General features: G+C 38.4%; 2 protein-coding genes across 4 annotated transcripts; one reads left to right on the forward strand and one right to left on the reverse strand.

Moving 5' to 3' along the window:
• Window positions 1-1,133: 1,133 nt before the first annotated feature.
• On the forward strand, window positions 1,134-16,984 carry LOC131693594 (clathrin light chain). Of its 3 annotated transcripts, XM_058981515.1 has the most exons (7): window positions 1,134-1,229; window positions 1,284-1,457; window positions 1,945-2,049; window positions 4,553-4,585; window positions 4,831-5,020; window positions 5,319-5,330; window positions 16,055-16,984. In XM_058981515.1, exons 2-7 carry the CDS (start codon window positions 1,301-1,303, stop codon window positions 16,236-16,238), a joined length of 681 nt encoding a protein of 226 aa, XP_058837498.1. In that variant the 5' UTR covers window positions 1,134-1,229; window positions 1,284-1,300; the 3' UTR covers window positions 16,239-16,984. The 3 variants fall into 3 exon arrangements, with proteins under 3 accessions (XP_058837498.1, XP_058837500.1, XP_058837499.1); XM_058981517.1 differs by lacking the exon at window positions 1,945-2,049 and having other exon boundaries at window positions 1,186-1,457; XM_058981516.1 differs by lacking the exon at window positions 5,319-5,330 and having other exon boundaries at window positions 1,187-1,457.
• Window positions 16,985-17,580: 596 nt separating this feature from the next.
• Window positions 17,581-27,148, reverse strand: LOC131693592 (F-box/LRR-repeat protein 2-like). The gene is made up of 3 exons (XM_058981514.1): window positions 26,909-27,148; window positions 26,194-26,843; window positions 17,581-25,934 (listed from the first exon to the last, which is right to left on the reverse strand). Exons 1-3 carry the CDS (start codon window positions 26,965-26,967, stop codon window positions 25,873-25,875), a joined length of 771 nt encoding a protein of 256 aa, XP_058837497.1. The 5' UTR covers window positions 26,968-27,148; the 3' UTR covers window positions 17,581-25,872.
• Between the last annotated feature and the right edge of the window lie 515 nt (window positions 27,149-27,663).

Here is a 27,663-nt window from a genome sequence, read left to right on the forward strand (position 1 = left end):
GCGTATCGGAGCGCTTTTTAGTTGGACCTCCACTAGTTGGATCATTGTCCAACTAAAAAGCATCTGAATGCCATAATCTCACGTCAAATCTGCTTTGACAATATCTATCAATCTTTTACACTACTAACGTCTTCTTCGGAGAGTTTTTGACATTTGTCAGTCGGTCCAACCAGCGAATCAAATTGAAGTTCGTTAGTTGGGCAGAGGCTGTGGCCCAACCAGCGAATAACGACTATAGCACAGAGCTTAGACATCCATGATCGAACAAAAATATTTAAAAAACGTGTGTAAACATTAGAATTAATATACGATAAACACTAGCGCCACCACACCATCCCAAGTATCCGTCAAATCCATTCCGGGACCGGTTCGAAATCCTGTATGGAATCTTGCTCAAAGAAAACATCCGAGCAGAGCTTCTTGTTTTGAAATTTCCGCTAGCAATTTTGATCACTAATCACATTGTTGTTCTCAGATCAAAATACTATTAAGTATTTCACATGGAACATTCTATCAGACAGGAACAACATGGTCAAGATCAGCCGTATCAGTCAAATATGTATATTCTGGTTTGATACTTACTGTTTTCACCAGCTCCGATAAAAGAACGAAAACATTTCAAGGCATTTTTTTTCGTTTTAAAGAATACACTTAAGAACCTAAACATTTTCAAACGATGCCGATCTAATGTTCTCTTGTCCAGACTCTACCTATAGAGACCTCTAAGTCAAACTAGTCCGGAACCGTCAGCTGAGACGTCCAAAAAATTGCTTCAAAATCGTTCAACACGGGTGCAACGATGGACGTTTGTTGAACGGTTATTTGGACGTTGTCCAAATTGGTCCAACGAATGTCCTTCATTGGACGATTTTGAAACCAACCGTTCTTAGAGGGCGGTTCGGACTTCTGAGTGGATCCAGTATGAATTCCAGCTCAAATGCATCAACCCGAATAGAAATGCACAACAGTATTACAGCATTTTTTTATTGTTACATTACAACGAAAAACAATGTTATTCTGGAAAAGTTACAATGGAAATATAATGCGAGTAAAATTTTCAAGGAAATTTTTGTACTTTGTCTCGCTTCGAATATGTCGCAATACTTTTGATCCACCTTGTATGTTTATCGGTGCTCATTTGTTGAATCCATCTCTGCGATGTTTTCGTTATAGAGCCAGCTGTCATCCGAATTGACAGCAACAATTTTCTCCAGAAGTTTGGTCTTGAAGTACAAACTCAATTTGAATTTGTGAATTCTTGCGTAAAATATCGTGAATTCTAGCGTAAAACATCTACAACATGGACGCATTCGGCGATGGAAACTTCGAACAGTCTGAGATCGATCCGGCTGCCGAGTTTTTGGCCCGGGAACAGAACGCTCTGGCTGGGTTGGAAGACGAAATCCCGCCGCTGCCCACTGGACCTGTGGACGATGACGTGACTCAACCAAAAGCAGGTAACAAACATCTTCATCAGCATTTTTCTTCGATTTGACGATTAAGTCTTGTCCCTACCGATAAAGACGAAATGTTTTCGTTATGATACGACAATCATCTTTTAGTTCAATTTGTGGAACTATTGATTTTTTCGCCTACATAATTTGCTTTAAGCGTATTTACATACCTAGATGTTTTTTGTTCGTATGCTTATCACTTCTGCATAAACGCCCTCTGCCACATTGTACCATAGCTGAATGGCCTAATCGTTGCTACAACGACTTGTAAATATTTTGTTATATGAAGAGTGTTTAATCGAATTCAGCTTCCTCTTCAAGCATGTTGAATCGTGTATAATGTTAATTTGCTTCCTTCTGTTTTCGTATATTCCTTTGGTTTAATTTGGTTTGCCAACAAACACTAACAACCGGTCAACAAACAACAAAACAAACGACCCACAACCCGAACAACCACAACACATTTCCGACCGTCGAATAAAAATGTCAGAATTGACCGGAAGCTTTGAAATGATTAACAACGACGTTGATGTCGGCGGATTGCCAGATTATGCCGCTGCGTTGGACACTGGCGTCGGTTTCAACCAGGAAGAAGGTAACTTTTGAATGGATTGTAACCAACAAACGTCACTAGTTCTACTCTAAATTTGAAAAAGAAAACTAAAATTTGGGCAGCTAGATGCTTAGTACGATGTACTAGCACTGTCTTCATGCTAACACAAAATACGCCTCCATCTATTTAACGTTTGCTTGTTTTGTTTCGTTTCATTTTAAAAAGGTTAGCCCCCCCCGTAAGGTTATATACCACTGTACTGTTCGGGACAGTATTTCTCAACCTTAAAATTATTCGATTTTGTTTGCTTGCATTAAATTAAATTTGTACACAGTGCCATTTTCTCCGTTTGATCAGTGGTACTTTCGCCAGGTACTTGAATGAATTACGAAAAAAGCTCGAAATTTCAATATGCTTCTAAAGTAGATTTTTCGCGGATCCCAGTAACTACTTCACCCTACCTCCTAGGGGTCCGCGAATCTCGGGTTGAGAATCTCTTGTTTAGAACATGTGCTTACATCGTCAAATGGTTTGTACAAATCGCGCGTTGCTGCGACTTTCATAGAAAGAGGAGGAAAACACAATTTGTTCTGAAGCGCCATAATTCCCAACCAATAGCACACACACGCTCCAAACAAATGCTTACTATGTATAAATTTTTACGGCAATCGGCTAAGCCGTTTGGGAGTCAATAAATCATATACATACAAACATTGACTTTTATATATACAGGGTGTTTGGTTCATGGTTAAGAATCTCTCGGGGGGTGATAGACTGCCATATTTGGAGAAAAAAATTGTTCTACACATACCATCAAATCTCAACCGTTACAGAGTTATTAAACATTTAGTGTAAAAAACTTATTTGTCTTAAAATAACTCTAACTTTAAAAGTATACTTTGTATTTTAAATGTTTTAGTTCCATTCGAAAGGTGAGAAAATTTCGCATTGAGTGATGCCCTCACATGTTTCAGCTAATGAGTTTAAATAGTCTTTTCAAAGTAATTTATTGAAAATTAAACAATTTCAGACGATTTTTCGTTCATTTCTTGAAAATCATAATAGTTAACCTCATCTTTTTAATAATTCAGATTGTTAGTCTTGATGAGCTGCTTAATTTGTTCTTTGACATGATACACTTACTTTTTCTTATTTTCATGATTTTGGGTTATTCAACTTGGATATTTTTATGTTATTTTCACTAGTACCAGCTCTAATTGAAAAATTACGGCACTTATTGTACTTTTTTTCTTTTTATTCGAAAGCCAGGAAAATTTTACAGTGAAAAATGTATTAATACCTTTCAGTTAAGTGAATTTAGTATTCTTTTAAAAGTAAATTAGTTTAAAGTTAGTGCTATTATTAGCATTTTCGTTAATTTTCTTAAAATAGTAAATTATAAACATCACCATTATTATCATGGAAATAATGCATCTCAGCAAGCTCTACAGTTCTTTTTTTGACTCCATTCAATTATCTCTTTTGGTTTCGACGCAAAATCGTTTTTATCACATCGTTTCATATGCAAAAATAACGATTTCGAACCCACTACATTTGTGGCGAGCTCATGCTGTGTTAACTATTAAATAGCAGCAAAATGAAAAGAGATGTAGATAAAGTGTCAAATTAAAAGTTATAGAGAACATTAAGGGGCATCAAATGAACAATAGTAACGATAAATTTTGTTGATTAATAATTAGAATAATTAAAAAATTCTCCAAAAAACACAAATTTTGAGATATTTCGTTAGTAAAAAATCATTTAGTACACTTAACTAAAAGACATTTGTACATACATTGATAGGAAATTTTCTCAGCTTTCCAATGAAATCTTGTAAATAATTATATAAAGCATATTTTTTAGATTAGAGTCTTTTAAGCACTTGCAAGTCGGTTACGGGAAAAGTATAGTAATTAAATTACTAAGAAATGAGAAGAGATAGAAATATGACGTCCAAGAACAAATTATGAATCGTCCTAAAACTCAACTTTTGGATACTGGATATTGCTATAATCATACTGCATTATTTCGAGAAAATTAGCAAAAACCTCCTCAAAAACACTAACTTTTAACTACTTTACAGTTAAAAGGTAATTAAAACTAATTACTTAAAAGATATGAGAACACCATTCAATAGAAAATTTTCTCACCTTTCGAATGGAACTAAAACATTTAAAATACAAAGTATACTTTTAAAGTTAGAGGTATTTTAAGACAAATAAGTTTTTTACACAAAAAGTTCAATAACTCTGTAACGGTTGAGATTTGATGGTATGTGTAGAACAATTTTTTTCTCCAAATATGGCAGTCTATCACCCCCCGAGAGATTCTTAACCATGAACCAAACACCCTGTATAGAAGATAGATAGATAGATGGATAGATAGATAAATATAGCTTATTATTAGACTATTCAACTAGACTTTGGCACATTAGTTTCGTTCATCCAATTGTTCCATTGAGCACATAATTAACCAATCGCTTTACTGAGTTATACGAACTTATTTTGATAAATGTATAAACATGATTTCTTTCTAATTTCTCTAGAAGATGGTAATGATGATTTTTCAGGGTACACAGGTAAGAAAATTTTCGTTGTTTATCTTTTTCCTTCCTCCTATTGTTATCAGTCGCTCTGCGCTTTTAAATGAGCTTCTTTCCTTTCCTTACTCATACTTGATATTCATACCTCATTAAACTAATAGAAGAATACAACGCCCAAACAAATATCCATCTATCACTTATACATACACTGCCTCACACTGATCGCAGATAGAAAAACCTGAATTCAATAAAAAAAAATTCCCGTATATACACTATTTCAGTACCCAAGCAAGTGACGGAAGAACCGGAAAGGATCCGTAAGTGGCGTGAGGAGCAGAAGACGCGCTTGGAGGAGAAGGATCGCGAAGAAGAACGCAAGAAGGAAGAATTGCGCGAACAGGCCCGCAAGGAGCTGGAGGACTGGTACAAACATCACGAGGAAGCGATCTCCAAGACCAAGGCTGCCAATAGGTGTGTATTGTTTCCTCTTTTTTTCTCTATTGAACGATCCATTTCTAATTTTGATCAATTTTTTAATCTGTTGTGGACATTTTCATCTCATTTTATATCGGTCTCTATTGGTGGCGTTTGAGCTGTTATTTTTTTTTTTTTATTACTGCTATCTAAATTGGCTGAATTTATTTATTTTGATTTACACCAAATTTAATTTTGCAACGAACTGTGTTTGACCATGTAACCAACTTCCTTGTATCGTTTCTCTTCGTCGTTGCTGCTAATTTTCCCTCTCGAATTGATTGAACTGAATCAGGGAATCGGCCAAGTAAGTAACCATATTAAGTTCCACTGGTCGATCAAACACTCAGTAGTCGAGTTTTGTAAACGTTGCACTTTGCATTTGGTAGAACCCACCCCCCCCCCCCCTTTGCAATATCATTTCATTTTAATTTTTCAATAATTTTGTCCCAATGTCGAGAAATGCGTTATCAGATTGATTGAGTGGTTTGTTTGTCGATTCAGTTAGTTTTGTTGTATCCTGTGCGGGAAAGATTTATTTATGTTAATACTCAGTTGCAAATTTGAATACGTAATTTTCGTTGTTTTGAATTCGTAGGTTTAGTCTATGGCTTCGAAGTGTTATGCAAAACCATGTAAGGACAAGTAGAAAATATAAATCGTCATTCGTTTCGCGCTTCGACCCGGTCAAACCATTCGGAATCCTGAATGGAGTTAGTATGGATTCCAAATCAAATCCAACAACCGATTCTGAAACCGTTTGAATCGGAATCGGTTGTTGCATTTGATTTGGAATCCATACTGACTCCATTCAGAAATCCGAACCGGTTCCGGAATGAGTTTAACTGGGGAGTACTGTTCGGTTGATCTCGACGCTTCCCACATTGGTGGCCCCGACAAAAATAATTGAATTATTAGTGAATTAGAAAACGCAAATAAGGCGGCAGCGGCAAGTGTCGCGGTCAAATTTCTGGATTTTTGGAAAAAATATCCGATTATGTGGTTCCCACAGTTCGCTCTTGCCAACGTCGTCGTTTTACCACGTCATCGCCAAGATCGACCATTTGGTAATCTGTCACGTAACCGATTTGGTTAGCAACCGGCCAAACGAGACCAATTACGACGCAGTAAAAAATCGTCTAATTGCAAGTGTCTGCGCAAGGCAGACTCGAGTGGTTGCTAGGTTCCTGTGACTTAGGTGAAATGCGGCCAACACACTTACTCGCGAAGAAGCAAGAGCTGGCCGCATGATTAAACGTAACAGACGACTTATTGAAGATGTTTTTCCTCAACGCATGTTACGAAACGTGAAGCAATCCTTTCTATCGGCGACGGTACAGTCGGGAAACTATCGGAGATGCCGGATAAAATGTTAGATTCCCCAACCAGTCATACTGTGGCTAAGTCGAAAGGTCCGGATGTCAACAACGTGGACAAGTACAACGATATGCGGAACCAAATTGCGGATTTCACGGCCGAGATACGGCATACGCGAGCATCACGGAGGGATTCACAACGCACTGCGTCTAGATCGTCAAGAGATGGTGAAACAACATCGTAAGTATGGCGGAAGCGTACTAAAATATCGCAAATCCTGCAATTTAAAATTTCTGATTGACACCGGTTCTGACGTTTCCATCGTACCAGCTGCAAATAATGATAGATCAAAAGGGGCTACTTCATTTGATCTCCAAGCTGCAAACGGAACTAAAATAAAAGTTTACGGTAAACGTTACCTGTCAACTGATTTAGAGCTACGACGACGATCATACTGGTGTGGTGCGGCTATAATAGGTGCCAATTTTCTAGCAGCGTTCGGCATTCTAGTAGACGTTAAACACCGGAGGTTAGTAGATTATACGACTTAGTTGTCATCTAGAGGTAGTTTTAATTGATACTCCCGTACATAGCATCAGGATTGTCGCTTCCGTTCATCCTTTTCGAGATCTTTTGAGTGATTTCCGTAGCTTTACAATCTACCGTCGAGTTTCTGGGCTATTCAGTAAACAAAGATGGTATTCGTATACTTCTACCCAAGCGTATCCGAGCAGTAACAAAATTCCCGTTGCCTTCAACCTATAAAGAATTGCGTCGTTTTTTTAGTTCTTGTAAATTGCTCCAAAGCATTATCCCTCAAGCTGTCGGTATCCAAGCTGAACTGCGGCGATAAGTTCCCGACAACCGAAAAAACGATGTGAGGTAGCTAGTCTGGTCAAGTCAATCCACTGCAGCATTTGAATGGTGTAAGCAATTATTAGCAAAATCAGCACTACTACATCATCCTGATCCAAAGAAGCCGCTGGCTTTGCTCATAGATGTATCGAACACTGCGATGAGAGTAGTACTTCAGCAATTCGACAACGAACACTGGATACCGCTCGGTTTTTATTCCGAGAAATTTTCACCAATCCAAGCGATATGTTCAACATTCGGAAGGGAGCTTACTGCAATGAAGATGTCTGTTCAGTATTTTGGACATATGCTTTAAGGGAAGGCAGTTAGTTATTTTCACCGATCACAAGCCACTCACACACGCCCTTACGTCGAACCCAAACAGCAGATTACTACATGAGGAACGGCACCTACAATATATTTCGCAATTTACCAACGACATACGACACATCAGCGAACAGCAAAATATCGTTGCGGACGCCTTGTCGAGATGCAGCAACCATTCCTTCGCCGATAGATTTCGACAAAATCGTCTCGGATCAGGTAAGTGACGACGATCTGCAGCGCTTATTGAAATACCCTACCTCATTGAAGTTGGAGCTCCGCCAAACCCCATTGGACCGCAACTTAATTTACTGACCTATTCTCAACCACATGCACGGATTAGCACATCCCGGCACACGTTCCAGGCGACGTTAAATAGCAAGTCGCTTTGCGTGGACAAACATGAACAAGGATATTAACAAATATGTGCGAAATTGTATCCAGTGCCAATAATACAAAGTTCACCGGCATAGGGCATCATTTGAAAAGTTTTCCATTCCTGGTGTGCGTTTAGATTTAGTGGGACCTCCGTCCACCGTCTGGTGGGCATCGTTACCTTTTGACAATAGTTGATCGATTCACATGTTATCCCGAAACGGTACCTCTACCGGATATGACGGCGGAAAGCATCGTCACAACCCTTTGTGCAAATTGGATTTCCTGCTTTGGCGTACCTGAAACCATTACTTCTGATTAAGGAAGCCAAAGGGAGAACTATTTCGTGGGATGTCGAAAGCTTTTGGATCCAAACGCATTCGACCGACTGTGTATCATCCCCATGCCAACGGTTTGATGGAACGTTTCCATCGAATTTTAAAAGCAACTATCATGTCGGTAGACTCAAAACATTGGAGCGATGGTTTCCCGTTGATATTGTTGTCACTTCCGTGAAGATTTTCGCCGCTCGGTCGCTGAATTAGTGTACGGGAAAATATTTCGTCTACCTGGAGGATACCTCGAGCACGCTGCATCAAACAACCTTGATCGTTCTGAGTTCACTAAGCAACTACGAGATACATTGGGTAAACTAAAACCAACTGAAACTCATCATCACGATAAACCAAAAATTTTCATCAATCAAAACCTGGCAAAGTGCACTCATGTTTTCGCCAGTCACGATCGTTAGTGCAACCGTATGATGGACCATAAAAAATTGTCGAGCGACACAACAAGTGATTTGATATTCTGATTAGCGGAAAGAGTCGGACGATTTCCATCGACCGCATCAAACCTGCTTTCGTATGTGAAGAGGATACAGCTGTACACTAGAGTGACAAGAAAAAAAATGAGCCCTATCGGCCCACCCCTGAGTCGATTCCTAGTCCCACCAGGAGTACTTCGTCCAAATTTGAAGCAAATCGGACAAGTCTGACTACCGGAAGTTTGTATGGGATTTTTCGACAATTTACACGGAGAAAACCCATTAGCGCGCATTTTCGCCGCTAGGTGACACTGTGTGCATCGGAGAGATAGGAAGTGGATGTCTTCTACAAAGTTGTAGAACAGGCATTTTTCAGTAATTCTTCCAAACATCTCGATATTCTAGCTTTCTTCTATGAAAAGTTAGTGTTGGCGCCCTCTATGCGGTCACAGGTAACATAACTCACATCAAAACAGTAGGATTCCGTTTTTGGCAACAATATATTTTTTTCAGTTGCCAAAACTGGAACCGTGCCAAAAATGGAACCTTACCTTAAAAGCTTTTATTTTCAGTTTGTGACATCATAAATGTTACAAGAACATTAATTATATAAGAATATGCGAAATGGAATGAAATAATAGAAAAAATCAAGAAATTTAACTTTATTCGCGTTTGGAAATAAAGTCAAAAGCGATATCCATTATTGCAACAAAATGATTATTGAGCATTTTTCAAAAGATTTACTATGAACAAAAATAATGTTGCCAAAAACGGAACTTTTTTGTTGCCAAAAATGGAGCATGCCAAAAACGGAACGTACCAAAAACGGAATCTTACTGTACTTCTGAACATACTATTTAGTTAAATCGAAGGATACATAACCATGCACTGCTAGGCCCCATGCAAAGCAGACTCAGACATTACTTCGTTAAAAGTTTAATAACTTCTTTTAACAAAGCCGGATTGACTAGCAGTCTTCGACAAATTTGTGGACAATTAAATTATCTTTCTTAGTTTCACTTACATTGACAATACGATGCATACAGTGCCACCTGACGGCGAAAATGCGTGCTAGTTGGTTTTCTCTGTGTAAATTGTCGAAAAATCCCATGGGCCGATTGAGTTTCCGAAAATTCATTATTTTTCTGGGCAGTCTACTGTACACCCTATTCCGGATTCAAAAAACGAATTACGCTACAAATTCTGGTGTAATTGTAGAGGGGTTATGTGGAGGCGCGAAACATGTAAGGACAAGTAGAAAATATAAATTGCCATTCGTTTTGCGCTTCGAATACTGTTCGGTCATTTAATTTCATATGGACGCTTCCCACAAATTTTTATGTTGGAGTAGATCGGGGAAACGAGTGGATCTACACTTTGCTCGTGAACTTATTTGGCATCCAGATTCAAAGAGCTGCTCATGTTTGAAAGAAGGAATCAACCACCAAGTTTGAGTAAACTGAGCAAACTAGTGGATCACCAGTTTACTTGCGTGGGTTGTTTAGTATACAAATTCAAAAAACATCTCATGATAGAAAGAAGAAATCAACCCTTATGTTTATGGCAAACGGTTGTTGATGTCGATGGTGTGGACAAATGTTGTTCCATAGACGACAGAGCCGGTGGTTTCCACTTTTACTCTCAGTCGACAACAACCAGGAAGTCACAGCAGACTCCGGTTATGATGATGATGTGTGTTGATGGGAATGATGCATCAATGATTATGACGAAGGAATGCTCAAAACTCAACACTGTTTTCTGGACAACAAACTGGCGATGGTTTAACGAAGGAGATGATGATGATGACGTGTTTCTGAACTCGCAACGATGGCATTGATATTACTCAAGGTGAACATGTTTGGTTTTTGATGGCTCTGATATATGCCGGACGGTTCGATATGCAATGCATCGCTTGTAGAACCCCAAAAAATCAATTCACTATCCGAATGAACTGATCGAAGCAACAGAAAACTGAGATAATGGCTGTAGAATCATGCTTGTTTGCAAGCTACTAGTTTTGTTGGAATTGAAACAATAGTAAATGGCCTTATAAGCATCCGTTGCGTTTGCTTTTATATTATGTTTGTGTATGAATGCAGTATTCGAATTAATGACATTCGGCCAAGTGGTTCACTCGGATTCATGGCATTCAGGTAAAGGATTCATTCTGGTTAATGACATTCGGGTAAATCGTCCATTCGGCTAAATGGCGTTCGGGCGAATGCCATTCGGGTGAATATTGTAGAACCTACAGATGATGTGTGTAACGTTTCATGGAACTGCCAGGATTGCGAGGAATGTATTTTTATTTAAACAATTGAAGTCTAACCGACATTGAGTCTAATGTCTAATGAACTAAGCTAAACGTGATTAACTTAAAGTGGCCATAAACGATTTCAAACCGTGCAGAACTGTCGCGTGAATCTGCATTGGACAGCTTCAATTATTTGACTCCCAAGTTGCATAGTAAAGGCACCGGACGATGTTTGTGAATTCCAACTTGAAAGACAAAGTATCTCGGAATTTGTTGGATTTTTTTCGAGAGTTCTACTGCAGCTTTAGAGCTAGGTTCTCGGAAGGTCTCTACGTCACAATTGCAGCGAACCGTGATTCTGAAAGTGATATTCAATGTTCAGTTCAGATATGTGCGGGTATAAGGACTTCACGATCGTGTGTATCATCGCGAAGGTCTCGAGCGTTTGTACGTTAACGTGTTCGAACGCGTGTGCGAACATGTATGTATCTTCGCGTGTATAAATTCTATTTTACCCACCTATACTACCCAAGGCAAACGCCTTTCGAAAATTCGCGTGTGTTCTTGGATGATCGCGCGAAACGTGAATCTGATACTCAATTTCGGTGTACGTTTTAGATGCTAGAAATGAGTTCTTCCATATCACTAGAGTTTCCGGTCATGTCTCCACGGAACGTGGTGTTTAGTTTATATGAGCGTCATTTTTTTGTTTGGTCCACCTGAAGGCATTGGACCTATGCTACTAGGGCCGAAGATAGGGACTTCCGGGTGTAACCGGTTCATGATCGCGCGAACACATGTCTTTATAGATTCACCCCTAAGACCGCGTTCGTGAATTTATGATTACTAAAACCTTCACTAAGTCACTGGTGTGTTATCCTGCTTGTGAGATCGCGGGAGTAGGTGTGCGTGGATTATCGCGAAGGACTCGAGCGTTTGTATGTTAACGTTATTGTCGCGTGTGCTGGCGTATATGTAACTTTGCATATATAAATTATTTTCTATAATCGTGTGGCCATTCGCATGTTCTTGAATGATCGCGCGCTAGAAAAGAGCGAGTTCTCTCATTTCACTAGTGTTCCCGGTTATGTCGTCATTAAACGTGTTGTCTAGTGAATACGAGCGTCATTTTTTTTTAATTTATCCAACTGACGGTACGAGTCTAGTCTGCTAGAATCGAGGGTAGAGACTTCCGGACGTGACTGATTCATGATTACGCGAGTGGTGGGTTAATGCTTCACTTAACCCTCTACTAGCCAACTTACCGCCAAAACACGATTTATGTTGTCACCACTATGAAAACTTCTTCACAACATTCCCATTAATCATAAAAATACATTGTTTGCATTTTGAAAGCACTATGTTGAATACATTCAACGTTGAAAGTGGGAAATTTGAAAAAAATCTAGAAAAAAACTATTTTGTGTATGGCAGTGTAATTTAGTTAAAAATGTTTATGCCTTTTTAAATTTTTGGAGAAAATATTAAAAACTAAGTTGCTAGCTTCCAGTACAGCTGTGATTCGCTGGTTGGGCCACAGCCTTGTCCAACTAACGAATTTGATTCGCTAGTTGGACCGACTGACAAAATGTCAAAAACTCCAAAGAAGATGTTGGCAGTGTAAATGCATCTGTTCACATCTCTTAATATTGTCAGTTTGATTGTCAAAGTAAAATAGACATGAGGTTTTGGCGTTCAGATGCTTTTTAGTTGGACAGTGGTCCAACTAGCGCAGGTCCAACTAAAAAGCCGTCCAGTTAAAAAGTGTCCAACCAGCGAATCACGACTGTATTGCTCTGTAGCTGTGAAATTATGTTGTGAACGTTATGAAATAAAAGTTATTAGCAATAAAATCTTGACTTGAATAATAGTCATGTTGAACATTTTGAAGGTTAAATTAAAAATCCGTAGCTTTCGTGAGCTGGCAATATATTGTTCGGCTTTCTCATTACAAAAATAATCTACAATACCTTTTTTAAGCAAAACAAAAATTTGAGCAGCGGAGGGTTAATTACTGGGGTGCTGTGGTGTTGGCGAAATCGCGGGCGTAAGTACGTGTGGATGATTGCAATTGCATGTTCACGTTTGTGAGCAGGTTTGTGTTATCGCGAAGGCCACGAGGATTTGTACGTTTGGAATGGGAGAAATTGTGAGTGTATATGAGAAAATATACACTTTAATGTGTTGGTGAGTGTTAGTATCAATCTTATATAAGATATAGTAATAAAAGGAACAATAACATGTCGAATAAGGAAAAAAGGAATTATGTAGAACGATATAAATTGAGGGTTTGGGTCGCATTGCGTAACGTCATGTGGCATAAGGTCATTTGACATAACGGTTATTTGGCATAATTTATAATTATGCAAAAAGTGAGGGTCATTTGGCATAATTTTGTGAAGCGATCGGATTGGAAACCTCCATTGCCTTCCTTGTCATTTTTTATCTACAGGGAAACACGAGGGGAACGTCACTTCAGAATGATTGTTTTATTCCGTTAAGTTTTACACGAATTCGTACTTTTTCCGGTAATTTTAGAAAATTTCGACAATGTTCTAACAAATCGAGCATTGGTAAGAAAAATCGAAGGAATTACAAAAAATCTATCCAATCTCAAGCAAATTTTGCTCGAATTTAGACGATTTTGATGGAACTGGCAATTCTGTATACTCAATGTTTGAATCTTTCAACAATTCTGGCAACAAAATTTATGTTTTTGTTTTGATTTGGTCATGCAGTTATGCTGCTGGTAATGTTTTGTTTTGGTTTCATCGAGCACTGAAGCTGTCAAAACGTGAATTTCGAGCATTTCATTTTGTTTTTCATGACACATTTTAAATCATCTTCGGCCATTTGAAACTTTTTTTGGCAATGTTGAAAATGCGAATCCATTTCGAACTAACTAATGTTAATCTTTATTAATCCGTTCAGAAATATAAATTTTATGTTCATTTAATCAACAAATCAAGGAGTGTCGTTCCCCTCGGGGAAACAGATATAATTTCAGACTGCGAGAAGTAAGGTCTAGTTTATTCTTCTTTACAAATTATGGCTCCGTCGGACTTAAACGAATTCATAGCCCCTATGTTTGAGTAATCCGGGAAAACGAGTGGATTACAGGTTTGCTCGCGAGGGGTCGCACATACACAGATACACATACAACTAGAATATATCAAGTGCACACTAGTAATAAATAATACAATTCATTATAAATTATTTAAAAACGTTAAATAGCTTTTTGTAAACAAACACGTTTCGCTCATTATTCCGATGCCGAGTTGAATTTCATGAGAAATGCACATTAATCCACTCTTTACCTTCCGTAGAAGCAATTTCAAATGTTTTCTGCGTTGGAATTAGAGAAATCTGCAAAATAAAAGTTTGTTTACAGATCTTACAGATCCTTTTCAAAAGTTAATATGGAATTCATGCATCCCAACTACTAACAAGCTGCTACATTTACCCACCTTACCTTGATACCTTGTTAGCTACAGCGCCATCTCGCCAATGCCGAGCGTATCGTAGAGTTCAATCTTTGCCGATTTTGGGCGGCTTCCTTCCAATTCCCCCGCACGTTCAGAGATCTCAGGTCCTTTTACACTGCGTATAGCCAACATTCTCCCACGAAGTCGGCGTCCTCTTTCTGACTCCCTGCTGAATATTGTCTTTGCAATTCTTTTTTCCGGCATTCGTACCACGTACCGTATATGATCTGTTTAACAATATGTGCAGTTTTATAAACCTGGTACAACTCATGATTCATGCGTCTGCGCCACACTCCATTTTCGCATATCCCGCCGAGTATTGTCCGCAGCACTTTACGCTCGAAGACTCCAAATGCTGTCCTATCTGCCTCGCTCAACGTCCACGCTTCGTGGTCATAAAGAGCGACAGGGAGGATCAGTGTCTTGTATAAGGCGAATTTTGTTGACGTTTGCAGGTTGCGAGATTTAAGCTGGTTACGTAGACGTTACGTAATAGGTCCTGCTGTCAGCTGCAATATGCCTTCTTTTTACCTCACTGGAAACATCGTTGTCGCAAGTCACAGGTGTACCAAGATAAACGAATTCTTCGACCACTTCAAACACGTCACCACTACCACGGAACCAACACCACTAGACCTGCCCCTGTCTTTACCTGCGTCCATGTACTTTGTCTTGGTCATCAACTCAGATGACTAAGCCTAACCAAATACAAATAATTTGTATTTGGCCTAACAATTTAAATACGCCAAACACAAATTGGCAAGATATAACGATCAATTTAAATAAATGTTCCTAACATCGCGGAATCGAGAAGATTAAATCTTTAAAATGACAGTTTTTCAATCTTGTCGCTGTTGTTTTTTTAACACTATAACAACCAAAGATAAAAAAATTTAAAAATATTTTCAAACAACTTTTCATATTCTAAAGTAGGTAAAATCTAAAACACAATTAGCTGCATAGAAGTTTTTCCAAAAATAAGTGTTAAAACTGAATATGCTTGACGGTGTCTGCAACATACCGTCAAACCCGCTAACCTAGGGGAGGGTATACAGAAATTTGTAGGAAATTTTGAACATACTCAGTAGACGATTTGCTTTGTCAATGATCGCTGAGAAGTGATGTGTGTACGTATCTTTCACACTAGAGTTGTTCTTATGCATGAATGGTAGGATTTGTTTCTTTCGATATTTGTTGTAGATCGATGTAGGACATAACTGCAAATAGCTTACTAAATCATCACAAAACTTTCAGGAAATGAGAATTCAAACTTCGTACGAAGATTTTTCGTCTTATATAGTGCCCCTTAGATGCTGTACCCAATCCTGTATTTTACCTCAGAACTTTGAAATATAAGTTATTTTTAGGAAGCATTTAAACGTTTTCGTCTTATCGGTTGTAGTCTAGTCATTACCAAATATTCCATTTCATTTTTTTTCTACTGCATGAAAGCTTCTGTAGCGATTGGATAGACCTTCTTACGTTTTCCAAATAAACGTCGGCGCCTTAATATCAGCTGTATGTAGTTGAAAGTTTGATAGCTCGCGGACAGACCGACCGGTGCTCATGTATTTCGTGTATGTGTCAAATGTTTTCTAACGATTTTCCATTTTTCTTTCCTCGCCCACTAACCACCGGATCGACGATCATCGCAGAAACGCCGAGAAGCAGTTTGTGGCCGAAACGGACGAAATCGAACCGGGCACCGAGTGGGAACGCATCGCCAAGCTGTGCGATTTTAACCCGAAGACGAACAAATCCAGCAAGGACATCTCGCGGATGCGATCGATTATTCTACAGCTGAAGCAAAATCCGATCTCTACCAACAAGAAGGTTTAATTAGGAACTTCGGGTGACCTCGACGGAATCGTATACAGTTATACAACAACATCAACTAGAAAGTTTATCGCTCTGGAAGACGGTAGAAGTTATAAGATATAGGCGAATGATATAAATAGTCTAAAACTCGGATGATGTTTGCTTTGCTCTACTTGAAAACTTTATTATTGATTATTGTAGTATCAGTTTTCGATTAGTACCTGCTAAAACACTAAATTTTTGCTCGAGAACGGTTTCAATTGTTTTGATTATTTGGATCGAATATAATGTACATTATATATTTTTGCTGCAATATCGATTTTATTTTACGTTACTCAATAAAATTGCTCCTATGAATCACTAGAGTATGAAGGTAGATAAATATCATGCTGCATTTTCTCGGCTTCTGTATTCATAACACACTTCAGCATTCCTTATTTTCGTCATTCGATTAAAAAATACTTGTACCTATGAAATTTATTCTATACCATCAGTGGATTTGTTTATTCATAATTTCATTGGACCGGGTGTATTTACTGGCTCAATAAGTTTGGACTTGTTTTTTCTTCTGTGAGAGGAAAACTGTTCGGAGGAGTTATTTAAATAAAGCAAAATGTTTGAAAGTAGGTACCCTAATTGCTGACGTAAGCGTAATAAATACCGGTAGACGCATCGCTAGTTGTAACTAAATGCTAATAAAGTGTATATGAAAAAACTCTATATGCGACAGAGAAAACAAAATAAACTTTAGTGTTGAGAAATATTAATCTGGTGAATCTACTTTGAAAAATATCACGATCTGTGTCTAGTAGATTTTAATGCAATCCTAACCCATCCTTGCTTGCCTTACTATCTAATTTATGTGTACGATTATGAAAAAGTCGACCACCTAAAATTTTATTAATGCACTGGTACTAGATGTTTCAGCTAATAAGTTCAAAATCTAAAAATGACATTTATTCGAGTAAAATTTTACATGTCTTAAACCGCTCTTCGCTTTCATTGTATTAATTTCGAATGATGTTTGATAATACTGAACTACGCTACATATAAAATGGTGTTTTATTGTTTTATTTTGTTTTTTTTTCAGTATAAATCTTTGACCTATCGGAGGTATTAGTTTTTATTTCAAAACTCCGAAAAGAGATTGCAGATTCCAACAAAGTGCAAAAACATTAACGTAAAACTGTGACGATAGGTATATTTCTAAACTACTTGGTGGGTGGTAATTGGAAACACACTGTGATGACAAAGAAAAAATGTAAATATTAACGATAAACTGGTGTTGATTTATAAACCTGAACAGTGCTATTCACATATATTATTGAAATTTTAAATTGGTGAGAAATTGATACCGGAGGTGTTAGTGTTAAGATGATTTTTCATAAGTTATAGCTTGTTATAGTCATCAATTTTAATATATTGTATTGCTTCTCTAAGTTCAAAAGCCGGAACTAGTACCTTTTCTAGAGTTTAGTTTGCGATTTATTTTCGAGTACCAATTTTAGTTTCCTAGAATATGTGTCTTAAAATAGAAGTGATATCTACTTTTAAATTTCCCGTCGTTTGCTTGATGGTAGTATTTGAGGATGTGCAGTTTAATGGAACATAGCACCTTCACCTATTTTATTTTTTCTATGCTAAATTTTATATCTAGCCCTTTCTTGGTTTCGGTATCCCGCAACTGAAATCTCTCGCAGTATTTCAGCTGTGAATTGACCCACAGGGTTTCTGTTCCCATGTCGTAAGAGGCGACTTACAACAGCTGTGCTGTCAAATGGTGAGCAAACATAGTACTCACAAGTTTCCTATCTCATGCCTCCACGTGAGTCCTATTGGTGACATTTAGTTGTTAGACCGGCGTCGACTGGGTACTATTAGCCTTCTGCTTTAGCAGCGGAATGAGAGGATGCCATCGGGCGGGGCCCAAAACCCGTAACGTGAAATTTATACCCCAATCCAAGGTGTGACGTAACCCGTGCAGGGGGGTGAATGGTGAGGGGTTGGTTGAACATTTCGAAGCCCAGCCCTATGTAAAACTACGTAGGATTGGGATTCAAAGTGATGACAAATAACAAGCACGCACAGAGCCTGTGGGGCACCAGAGCGCACCTCACAGTATTTTGCCCGAACCCAAGCAGGTTTCTCGCATCTCGCACTCTAATGTCAGTACCAGCCCCAGCTCAGCTTCTCGCCGCCACTCTGAAAGCACCCTTAGTAATACGGGAGCGGACCATTTGGCATAATGGACGTTTAGTATAACGAATATTTGGCATAATTTTGAGAAGTGAGCAACCTGTAGGTCATTTGGCATAATTATTGTGAACTTCTGGAAAACGGTCATTTGTCATAACGGACATTTGGCATAATTTTGCTAAGTGATCTCACTGAAGGTGTTTAGGACTAACAGACGAATGTGTATAGTTTATCAGCGCACGCATAAGGTTAAAGCTGCACTAAGCATTAATAATAATGTGTTGTTTCCATTACCTGATATTGATTATATTTCGAGTGAATACACTTTATATCTGATTTTGAATATGAGCAGATCTTTTGAGTTTCGCTTTTCTTGTGGTTGTTCATTTTTGCAATTATAGATTGTTTGTCTATGGATTACGTTGTAGCATAATGTATGTAGATTTTACATGATTTTGGTGATGCAGCGCATTAGAACTGCAATATTTTGTTTTGGTTATCATTATTATGGTCGTCAGTGAGTTTAAGCTTCGTTCGATCCAGACGAGTTAACTTTATCATTTCGGGATATTGCCAAGTTTTGCAAACGATGATTTATTGAATGAATTTACATATATTGAACCATCGGTTGTTACATCGGTTGGTTTTCAAACTATCAACGAAAAATGCAACGTAAGCTTAGGTCGGATCCTAAATCGTTTTGGAGATACGTCAATGAGCAGTGGAAAGAAACCGGCTTACCTTCTACAATGTTTTTGAATGGTGAAGTTGGGCATGATTCACAAGCCATATGCAAACTGATCGCCTCTAAATTTGCGAGTGTGTTCGTCAGTGAGACTCTGTCCTCGCAGCAGATTGACGTTGCAGCTAGATGCGTGGCCCAACTCGAACGGTAAGTGAGTGAGATTCGTGTTGAGCACTCGGATATTGTTTCAGCAGCATCCAAGCTTAAAGCATCGTCATCTCCTGGGCCAGATGGTGTCCCTGCTGTGTTTTTGAAAAAGTGTATATCTGGTTTGGTGGAACCACTCTGTTCAACTATTCAAAATGTCACTGACAACCGCGATTTTTTCCTCAATTGTAGAAAGCAGCTTTCATCTTTCCTGCCCACAAAAAAGGTGATAAGAGAAACATTGACAATTATCGAGGAATTTTTGCGCTCTGTGCCATTTCCAAGCTCTTTGAGTTAGTCGTGGTGGAGTCAGTGTTTTTTCACTGTAAGGAATATATTTCTAAAGACCAACACGGATTCATGCCGAATCGATCTACGTCGACGAATCTACTACCTCTAACCTCTTTTGTGTCCGAAGGGTTCGATGCGAATATACAAACTGATGTTATATATACTGACTTATCTGCAGCTTTCGACAAAATTAATCGCAGTCGCTAAATTGGAAAATCTTGGCTTCAGTGGATCACTCCTGCGATGATTTCAATCCTATCTCGTTGGCCGTCAACTCAGTGTGAACATAGGTGATGCATACTCCAAACTGTTCTCCGCAACGTCTGGTATTCCGCAAGGAAGTCATCTCGGACCATTTATATTCACTCTCTATTTCAACGATGTAAACTATCAGCTGAAAGGACCACGGTTGTCGTATGCAGATGATCTAAAAATTTTGAACAGAATTAGGAGCCGAACGGACGCACAATATTTGCAGCAACAATTCGACACTTTCAGCAGATGGTGTGAAATCAACCGAATGATTCTGAATCCGGCGAAATGTTCTGTGATATCGTTCTCCAGAAAAAAAGATCCCATTGAGTTTGAATATAACTTGTCTGGAGCTCTTGTTTCCCGGTTGAGCTGCGTTAAGGATCTTGGAGTGCTGTTAGATTCGAAACTTACATTTAAGAATCACATTTCGTATGTTGTTGGTAAAGCATCGCGAAGCCTGGGCTTCATTTTCCGTACGGCTAAATCCTTTACAGACATTTATTGTCTCAAAAGCCTATACTGCTCTTTAGTGCGCTCCACGCTGGAGTATTGTTCGGCGGTCTGGAACCCGAATTTCATGAACAGCAGCGATCGAATTGAAGGCGTTCAACGAAAATTTATACGGTATGCTCTTCAACGCCTGCCTTGGCGCGATCCTGTTCGTCTACCAAGCTACGAGAGTCGGTGTCAACTCATCCAGCTCGATACTCTCCAGCGTCGTAGAGAAACTGCAAGAGCCTTATTCATCTCTGATCTTCTGTCAGGACGCATCGATTCTCCAGATTTACTAGAGCGAGTTAACATCCAAGCAAGGTCCAGAACGTTACGCGGAAACGTTCTTCTGAGAGTGCCGTTTCGACGAACTATTCAAACAGCTAATGCCGCTATCACGGGACTACAACGCCTCTTCAATCGTGTGTCGCACCTGTTCGACTTTCATTTGTCTCGGATATCATTAAGAAATCGATTCCTGTAGTTTTTTAGATGTAATTAGTTTATGTTTCCATCATTGGGGCCGAGTACGGCCTGTTGATGTGCGTGATAAATAAATAAATACACTGCTCTAGTACTAGGGGCGAAGCCAGTGTAATTGGCCGCAAGCAAACCTGTGATCCACTCTAGAGATGGACGAGGGAATCGCGAATGGATAAAAGGAATTTACTCTCGAAAAGAATGAGTGCGCCATTGAAAAAGTTAAAAAATTGCGATTGTTTAAAAAAATCTGCTTTTGAGCGACTTAGGGATATGTAAAATTACAACATTTGGAACGGAATAATTTTTGTAAAAGTATGCCCTCAGTTCAGAGGAAAGATAAATTAGTTCACAAGCAAAAGCATTCATTTGTTATATGTAAAGGCAGAATGTGACATCCTTTCAATTTTAGAGCATGAGTGAACTACACTCAAAAAAAAGTAAACGTTATGCCTATTGATTTTACACATAGATTTTTGCAATTAACGGAGGCATATAGACACTATTTGCTGGCACATAAACCTAATGTGTGTATTTACAAGAAATATTAATCTTACATTCACATTTCATAACTATTAGACACATAAAACCCCACTCTATAACAATATGCACATATAACTTATGTGTGTGCATACATAGTTTATACAGTTGACACATTGAAGCTATGTGTGCGCGTGATAACAATAGCATTTCTTCTTCATATGAATTTTAAGCGGTTTGAAGCAAATAGAATTAACGTTTGGATTTTTTTCAGTGTACGTAATCATGGGAAGTGGCAGCACTGGCGAATCGCCCGGACGTGTTGTCGTTAGCGTCCAATATTTTTCAAAGTTTTTCAGTGATATACAATATATTCAACAGGAAAATGAAGTCAATCGTTTAGTAGATAGTTTTTCCTGCTGAGTTACGTGTTAGTAGGTTGAAATATCGCGAGAAATGCGTGAGTTTGCATAAAAATTGTCGTCACAGCTTCGACATTGAAGTATGTGAAGCAGACACGAAAAAATACGCCCGTCCGTTCCGCTTAGCGCCTGCAGCGCCGCCTGGACCTGAGTAGCTGATGCAACAATTTCACGGATGGAGGAGAATTCTTCACAGAAATCTGATGAATTTATTTATTCAGAGCTGGTGAGATCGTTTCATGTCATTTTTCAATGCTTGTCTACCTTCATAAATATTTTTCTTTTTGTAAATACGTGCCAGAATCAAACATATTTTTCATTCTGGAAGTGCGAATATATTGCAAATATCCTATTCTCGACAAACATATGATTACGGCCTAAAAGCCAACTGTCAAAATCTACTTTTAACGGAAATTCCGAACAAACCGTTACTAGCTGAACACAGTTCACAACAGTTTATGAAAGAGAAAACTTTTCTCTTTCGTTTACTACCACCATCTGTGATTGGCATGTAACGGTTTGTCCGGCATTTCCATTCAAAGTGGATTTTGACAGTTGGCTTTTAGACCGTAGTCATTAGAGTGGGACATGGTTATATGAAAAAAAAAAATAAAATTTCGCTCCGAGTAACTTTTTGGGTCCCATTTAGCTCCCAGAACAACTCTGCCCACTGTTTAAAGTTTACATGGGATTTCGTATGGGTAAAACGTCTTTTGCAAATTAATTCTTCCAAGAGTCACCCGTTACCTCCTAAAAATAAATAGATGTATGATTTTTATAGGAAATTTGTCAAGGAAACAAAGTCTAGAAGACCACGAAACGATCTGATGCTTGTGGAAAAAGTTATTAAGCAAAAACCGATTGATGCCCTGAAGGTTAATGAAAATTTTACTTTTCATAGCATCACTGCTGCTGACGGTCGAATTATATACAAAATCTTTAATTTTCTCTTATTATGTACAAAAGAAGACTCAATTTATCCCTGAAAACTCTTGCGAAGTGGCCAGACGGTATAGAAAAATGATTTGGAGACATTAAGAGAAGATCAAAACAAAATTGCATATAATTGGACAACCAACAACAGTGATGCTAGAAACAATGAATAGTTTATCAATCGTCAGAGCATCAATTGGTTTCAGCTTAATAACTTTTTTCTCAAGCGTCAGATCGTTTCGTAGTTTTCGAGACTTTGTTTCTGTGTTAAATTTCCTACAAAAGCCACATAACGGTTTATTTTTAAAAAGCAATGGGCGACTCCTGGAGGAATTATTTTGTGAAAGTGAATTTTCCCATATAAAATCCCATGTAAACTTTAAATAGTGGGCGCGAAAATATAGTTTCAGGGATCAAGCTAAGAATTTGCACAGATGTTCTAGGACCCAAATGGTACCCAAAAAGTTGCTCGGAGCTGGAATCTATTTTTTGTCCCACCCTAGTAGTCATATGTTTGTCGAGAATTGATGTATTGGATGTATTCGCGCGGGGTTTATTGTATATGAAGGCGGCCTCAGAATGTACGTGTAGGAACAGGCATTCTTGAAATGGGTCGTTGGATGTACAATAGAACTATCGCTTTTCATTTCCAGGGCCAAACATGTGTACATCTATCGATGAAAACAAATATATCATTACATGGATGCAGACAAGTTTCTTCCATAAAAGCACTGCCGGACAGTGGGAAATGGATTGTACACATACACACATAAGTGAACTACGTAATCATTGTCTGATGCATTTTTGCTCGAAAATCCCACTCAGAGCCAGAACAGAAACAAAATACAGTTTGAAACTGAAATTTAATTTGAACCGAAAATAACTGAATGAATACGCTACATCGAACTAATGAAGCATGATGATCCTAAAAAGATACTAGCAAATGGATTGAGTTGGCTGTGGACATGAATCACATAAAAATACATAAATACACGCAATGTACATGCACACTTATTTGTATATATATATTATCAAAATATCTACTTCAGATCAAAATCAAACAGATATTTCTTTAATTTTCCCAAATAAATCACTGAATCCATCAAATGTCGATTCTTTTTTTTTTCGAGTGAACCGGACACGATTGGCTCACTAAACTGAATCGGATTGCCCATCTCTAATCCACTCGTTTACCCGAATTACTCAAACATAGGGACAGCGATGTCGGACAGCACGCGAGAAGCTATGTGACTACGCTCACATTAGGTGCTAATGTTATTAATTGATTTGTAAAGAATAAACTAATTTTGGACTTTCAGCAGTAGCACGACTCAAAAGTATGCCGAATTAATTTACTTCTCGAACAGCCTAAAGTAATGTCTGTTTCCCTGTAGATAAAAAAATGGCAAATGAGCTCCAGTTGGATCACTTCTCAAAATTATGCCAAATGACCCTCACTTTACGCAGAATTAGAAATTATGCCGAATGACCGTCATCCTAGAGATAAAATATATTATGCGAAATGTTATTTTATGCCGAATGACCTTCAGTGTGATCATCTTCCAAAATTTTGCCAAATGTCCGTTACGCTAAATGACCTAATGCCAACTGACCCAGACCTCAGTAGGACACAGGTCGTTCTTCTGGTTCTTCCGATAATCTACAAGACAAGTCACATCACACAGGTTTTTTGTTATAGTTGTAATGCCTGGAACGAATGCGCCTATTGCATAGCGTCAATATTTTTAGCGCACGTTTGTAATTTCTGAAGAATTTTCCATCGATCAAAATGTGATCGATATTGTTTTTGTCCATTGTTCAACTGATAAAGAGTTCTTCAGTCTACCATTCATTCTTCAGTCTGTTCATAGCAACATTGTTGTCCGTTGGAACCGGCCGCTCTAGCTGCTTCCTTCTTGTTATCGCATCTCATCTCGTGTTGGAAGTGAGCATTGCTGGTAGGATGGATGGATTGTTTTTTTATCCTTCCCTTCCTTACCAACCGAAAGAGAATGAATATAATCAAAAATCTATGAGTACAACTGTTACTGCAAATACTCGAATACTACCATCCAAAATACACTCAAGAAATGTTGTAGTTCACTTCTAACTCTTATGGTGTTTCATTTTACTTTGTTTATAATTTTTAGTACTTAGCAGTAAAAGGGTAATAGTACAGAGTTGTTCCAAAGTTCTAGCTTAAACATCACAATGTATTATTGGTTGCTTAACTATCTACCAGAGAGTATGAGCAAACATCTACAACGGAAAATTTAGTATATGGGTTTCACTATAATGCTTTATAGAAGTAATCTAATTCAAATTTGCTTGTGCGGTATCTTGAATGGTTAATCATTCACATTCTATAGAGTATACAAATATAGTGAATTAAAACTTTAGTTAAACGTTTTACTGAATTTATCACTTTTGTACGCCTAAGGTATGTGTTTCTTTTTGCTTATCGGCTAAGTGGTGAATTAGTTAGCTAGTGTTAGGACGCTAATGCGCCTCGAAACTGGTCCGTATAGTTTTAAACTGTTATTTAGACATTATACTGGTTGGTTTGGGTAAAAAACTGGCCGCACCTCTTCAGTTTGCTTTTAACTGTGGCATTATTCTGTAACATATTTATTACATTGTATAAAAAAGGGCAACATGTGATACTAGGTTCTGTGACTTGCTCTCGTTATGTTCAAATTTTTAAAACATGCATTCATTTTTTTTCAAAATTAGAACGGACAAAGCATACTGGAAAGAAAATTAGATATTTGGAGCTACCTAAAACTTGTTGGCAAACATGGTCAAGCTTAAGTTTTGGTCCTCGCAAAAGCCACTGCTTTGTTTCGTCGTTTAGAGTTCCGTTAACATTTTTCGATGGTCAATTTCGATACAAAAAAATATATGTAAATATTGCTAAGCATTAAGTAAATTCACTGGTCGCGTAATTTGCAAAAGCTAACAAAACCACGATTAAATCCTGTCACACAAATACTCTTTACTAAAAAATAGTATTATAGTAATTGCTTAGAAATTTGCTCGTGTATCGTTGGTGTAGTAGGAAGTTACTTCTAAAAAATACGATTATCTATAAAAGTACCGTATGTCAGAATCGTCTCAGACGGTTGCTACATATTGTAAATAAAATCTATTTAGTACGCGCCTTAGCTGCAGTTGGTTAAATATTGCATGACCACTCTGCATGGCGGAATAACCATCAGTTGGATATGGTCCACTGGATGTATTTGAGGTTTTTGCTCATTTCGATGAACTCGAGATCTAGAGGATGGGAAAATGCAACATAGCATTAGTTAACTAAATTATTGGTTGTTGCAGGGATCGTAAAAATCCAATACCGGATGCATTATTGTACACTAGCTAAAAACCTTCATTCCCGAAGAGCAGATGATAAATAAAGGATTGGAATACAACTGAGCGCAAGAACTATTCCAAGGTCTTACCAAAAAATTCCACCTCTTACCATATTACTAGTAATGTTACTTGAATTTCGCAACAAACACAACCGCATAAAACTCACCTTCAATATCGCAGCCCTCGAATCCGATGTACTTGATGGTATCCCAGGGCAACCGAACCAGTCCGGAACCGGTAACCTTGCAGTGCCCAACGTTCAGATCTTCCAGTGTGCGACCGCACTGCTCCTCGGCTATTGCCTTCAGAAACACGTCGGAAATATTCGTCCGGGAGAGATTTAGCTTGGTCAGCTTTAGTCTTTTAATCGATTCCGCCGAGCGGTCCGTTACGTTCGGGCAAGCTTCAAAGTCCATTAGGTCCAGCCTGGGACAGTTTTGAGCCAGCAGTTCAATTAAGGCGTCATTTACGAAAGGGCAGTTTTTCACCGAAATCTGCTGCAGCTGAAGTAGATTTCGGGCCACCGCTTCCAGTCCGACTAGAGTGAAACGATACTCGCCCTTGGAAAGCGTAAGGCTATTAAGTTTGGGACACTTTTCCGCCAGCGAAATCAGCGTCCGGTTCGTAATGGTCGAACTGGATAGGTTAATCCGAGTAAGAGCCCGATTCGTTAGCATCTCCAGCAATTCATCGTTGTGAAATCCCCGCTGGACACGGGTCACATTGACTATAATTGCATTTTTAATCATCGGCGGTAACATGCCTAGATATTCGTGTTTGTATCGCTTCAGGTTACGGGCCACATAACGAACGCACCTACGCAGCAAAGGGGAAATGTCACGTAGACCAATGCAGAAGTCATTCATACCAAAAATACTCACGTATTATACAGTGATGAAGGTTGCTTTTTTAATCTGCTAATAATAATGCTATTGGACATGATTAGATTGTGCTGGAGAAGCTACAAATGGTCACTTGATTATTTTTCACTAGTAAAAGGCCATACCACTTCAGTTTGGATCAATATTTTCAAGGAACTGAACGGATCGGCTGAGTTGTAGCGAATGTTTGTAAACAAAATCTGTTGTTATGCACGGAAGAGATGCTAGTTACTTTTTTCAAATGTTTGCAAATAATATTAAAGCCTGGGTAGTACCAAAGATGCCTAAAATAGATAAAGCTGTAATTTGAAACTAGTGTAACCAAAAGCCTTTATTTTCAAAAATCTGTAAATATCTGCAATCAAACTAAAATACTGCAAATATCTGCAACCAAATTAAAAAATCTGCAAATATCTGCGTCATCGAAAAAATCTGTAGCTGAAATTAAGTCTGCGAATTTGCAGACATATCGTCTGCAAATCTGGCATCCCTGACTGAAAGGGAAAAAAATGACAAAGACGATCAAAATTTGATTTGAAAATTTGAGTTCATCCGGCTCGTTTTGTGGGGTTATGTCGGTTGGTGTAAAACCTAATTTAATTAGGTTTTACACCAACCGACATAACCCCACAAAACGAGCCGGATGAACTTCTTTTGGCAATTCTCAGTGGTTTGTTTACATGGAAGTTACGTGAGTTCGAATGAAACAGATGAGCACCCGTTGCGCTCGCACTCACGCATCTGACAAAGTAAAC

The sequence above is a fragment of the Topomyia yanbarensis genome, chromosome 3 (assembly GCF_030247195.1).
Source record: "Topomyia yanbarensis strain Yona2022 chromosome 3, ASM3024719v1, whole genome shotgun sequence".
Lineage (NCBI taxonomy): Eukaryota > Metazoa > Arthropoda > Insecta > Diptera > Culicidae > Topomyia > Topomyia yanbarensis.

Excerpts from the sequence above, each read along its gene's own strand:
- LOC131693592 (XM_058981514.1), bottom strand. The coding sequence starts at position 26,967 with ATGTCCAATAGCATTATTATTAGCAGATTAAAAAAGCAACCTTCATCA. Across the intron at positions 26,844-26,908 it reads CCTTCATCACTGTATAATAC|GTGCGTTCGTTATGTGGCCC; the intron begins GTGAGTATTTTT and ends TTTGCTGCGTAG. Across the intron at positions 25,935-26,193 it reads CGAGGGCTGCGATATTGAAG|ATCTCGAGTTCATCGAAATG; the intron begins GTGAGTTTTATG and ends CCCATCCTCTAG.
- LOC131693594 (XM_058981515.1), top strand. The coding sequence starts at position 1,301 with ATGGACGCATTCGGCGATGGAAACTTCGAACAGTCTGAGATCGATCCG. Across the intron at positions 1,458-1,944 it reads CGTGACTCAACCAAAAGCAG|AATTGACCGGAAGCTTTGAA; the intron begins GTAACAAACATC and ends TAAAAATGTCAG. Across the intron at positions 2,050-4,552 it reads CGGTTTCAACCAGGAAGAAG|AAGATGGTAATGATGATTTT; the intron begins GTAACTTTTGAA and ends TAATTTCTCTAG.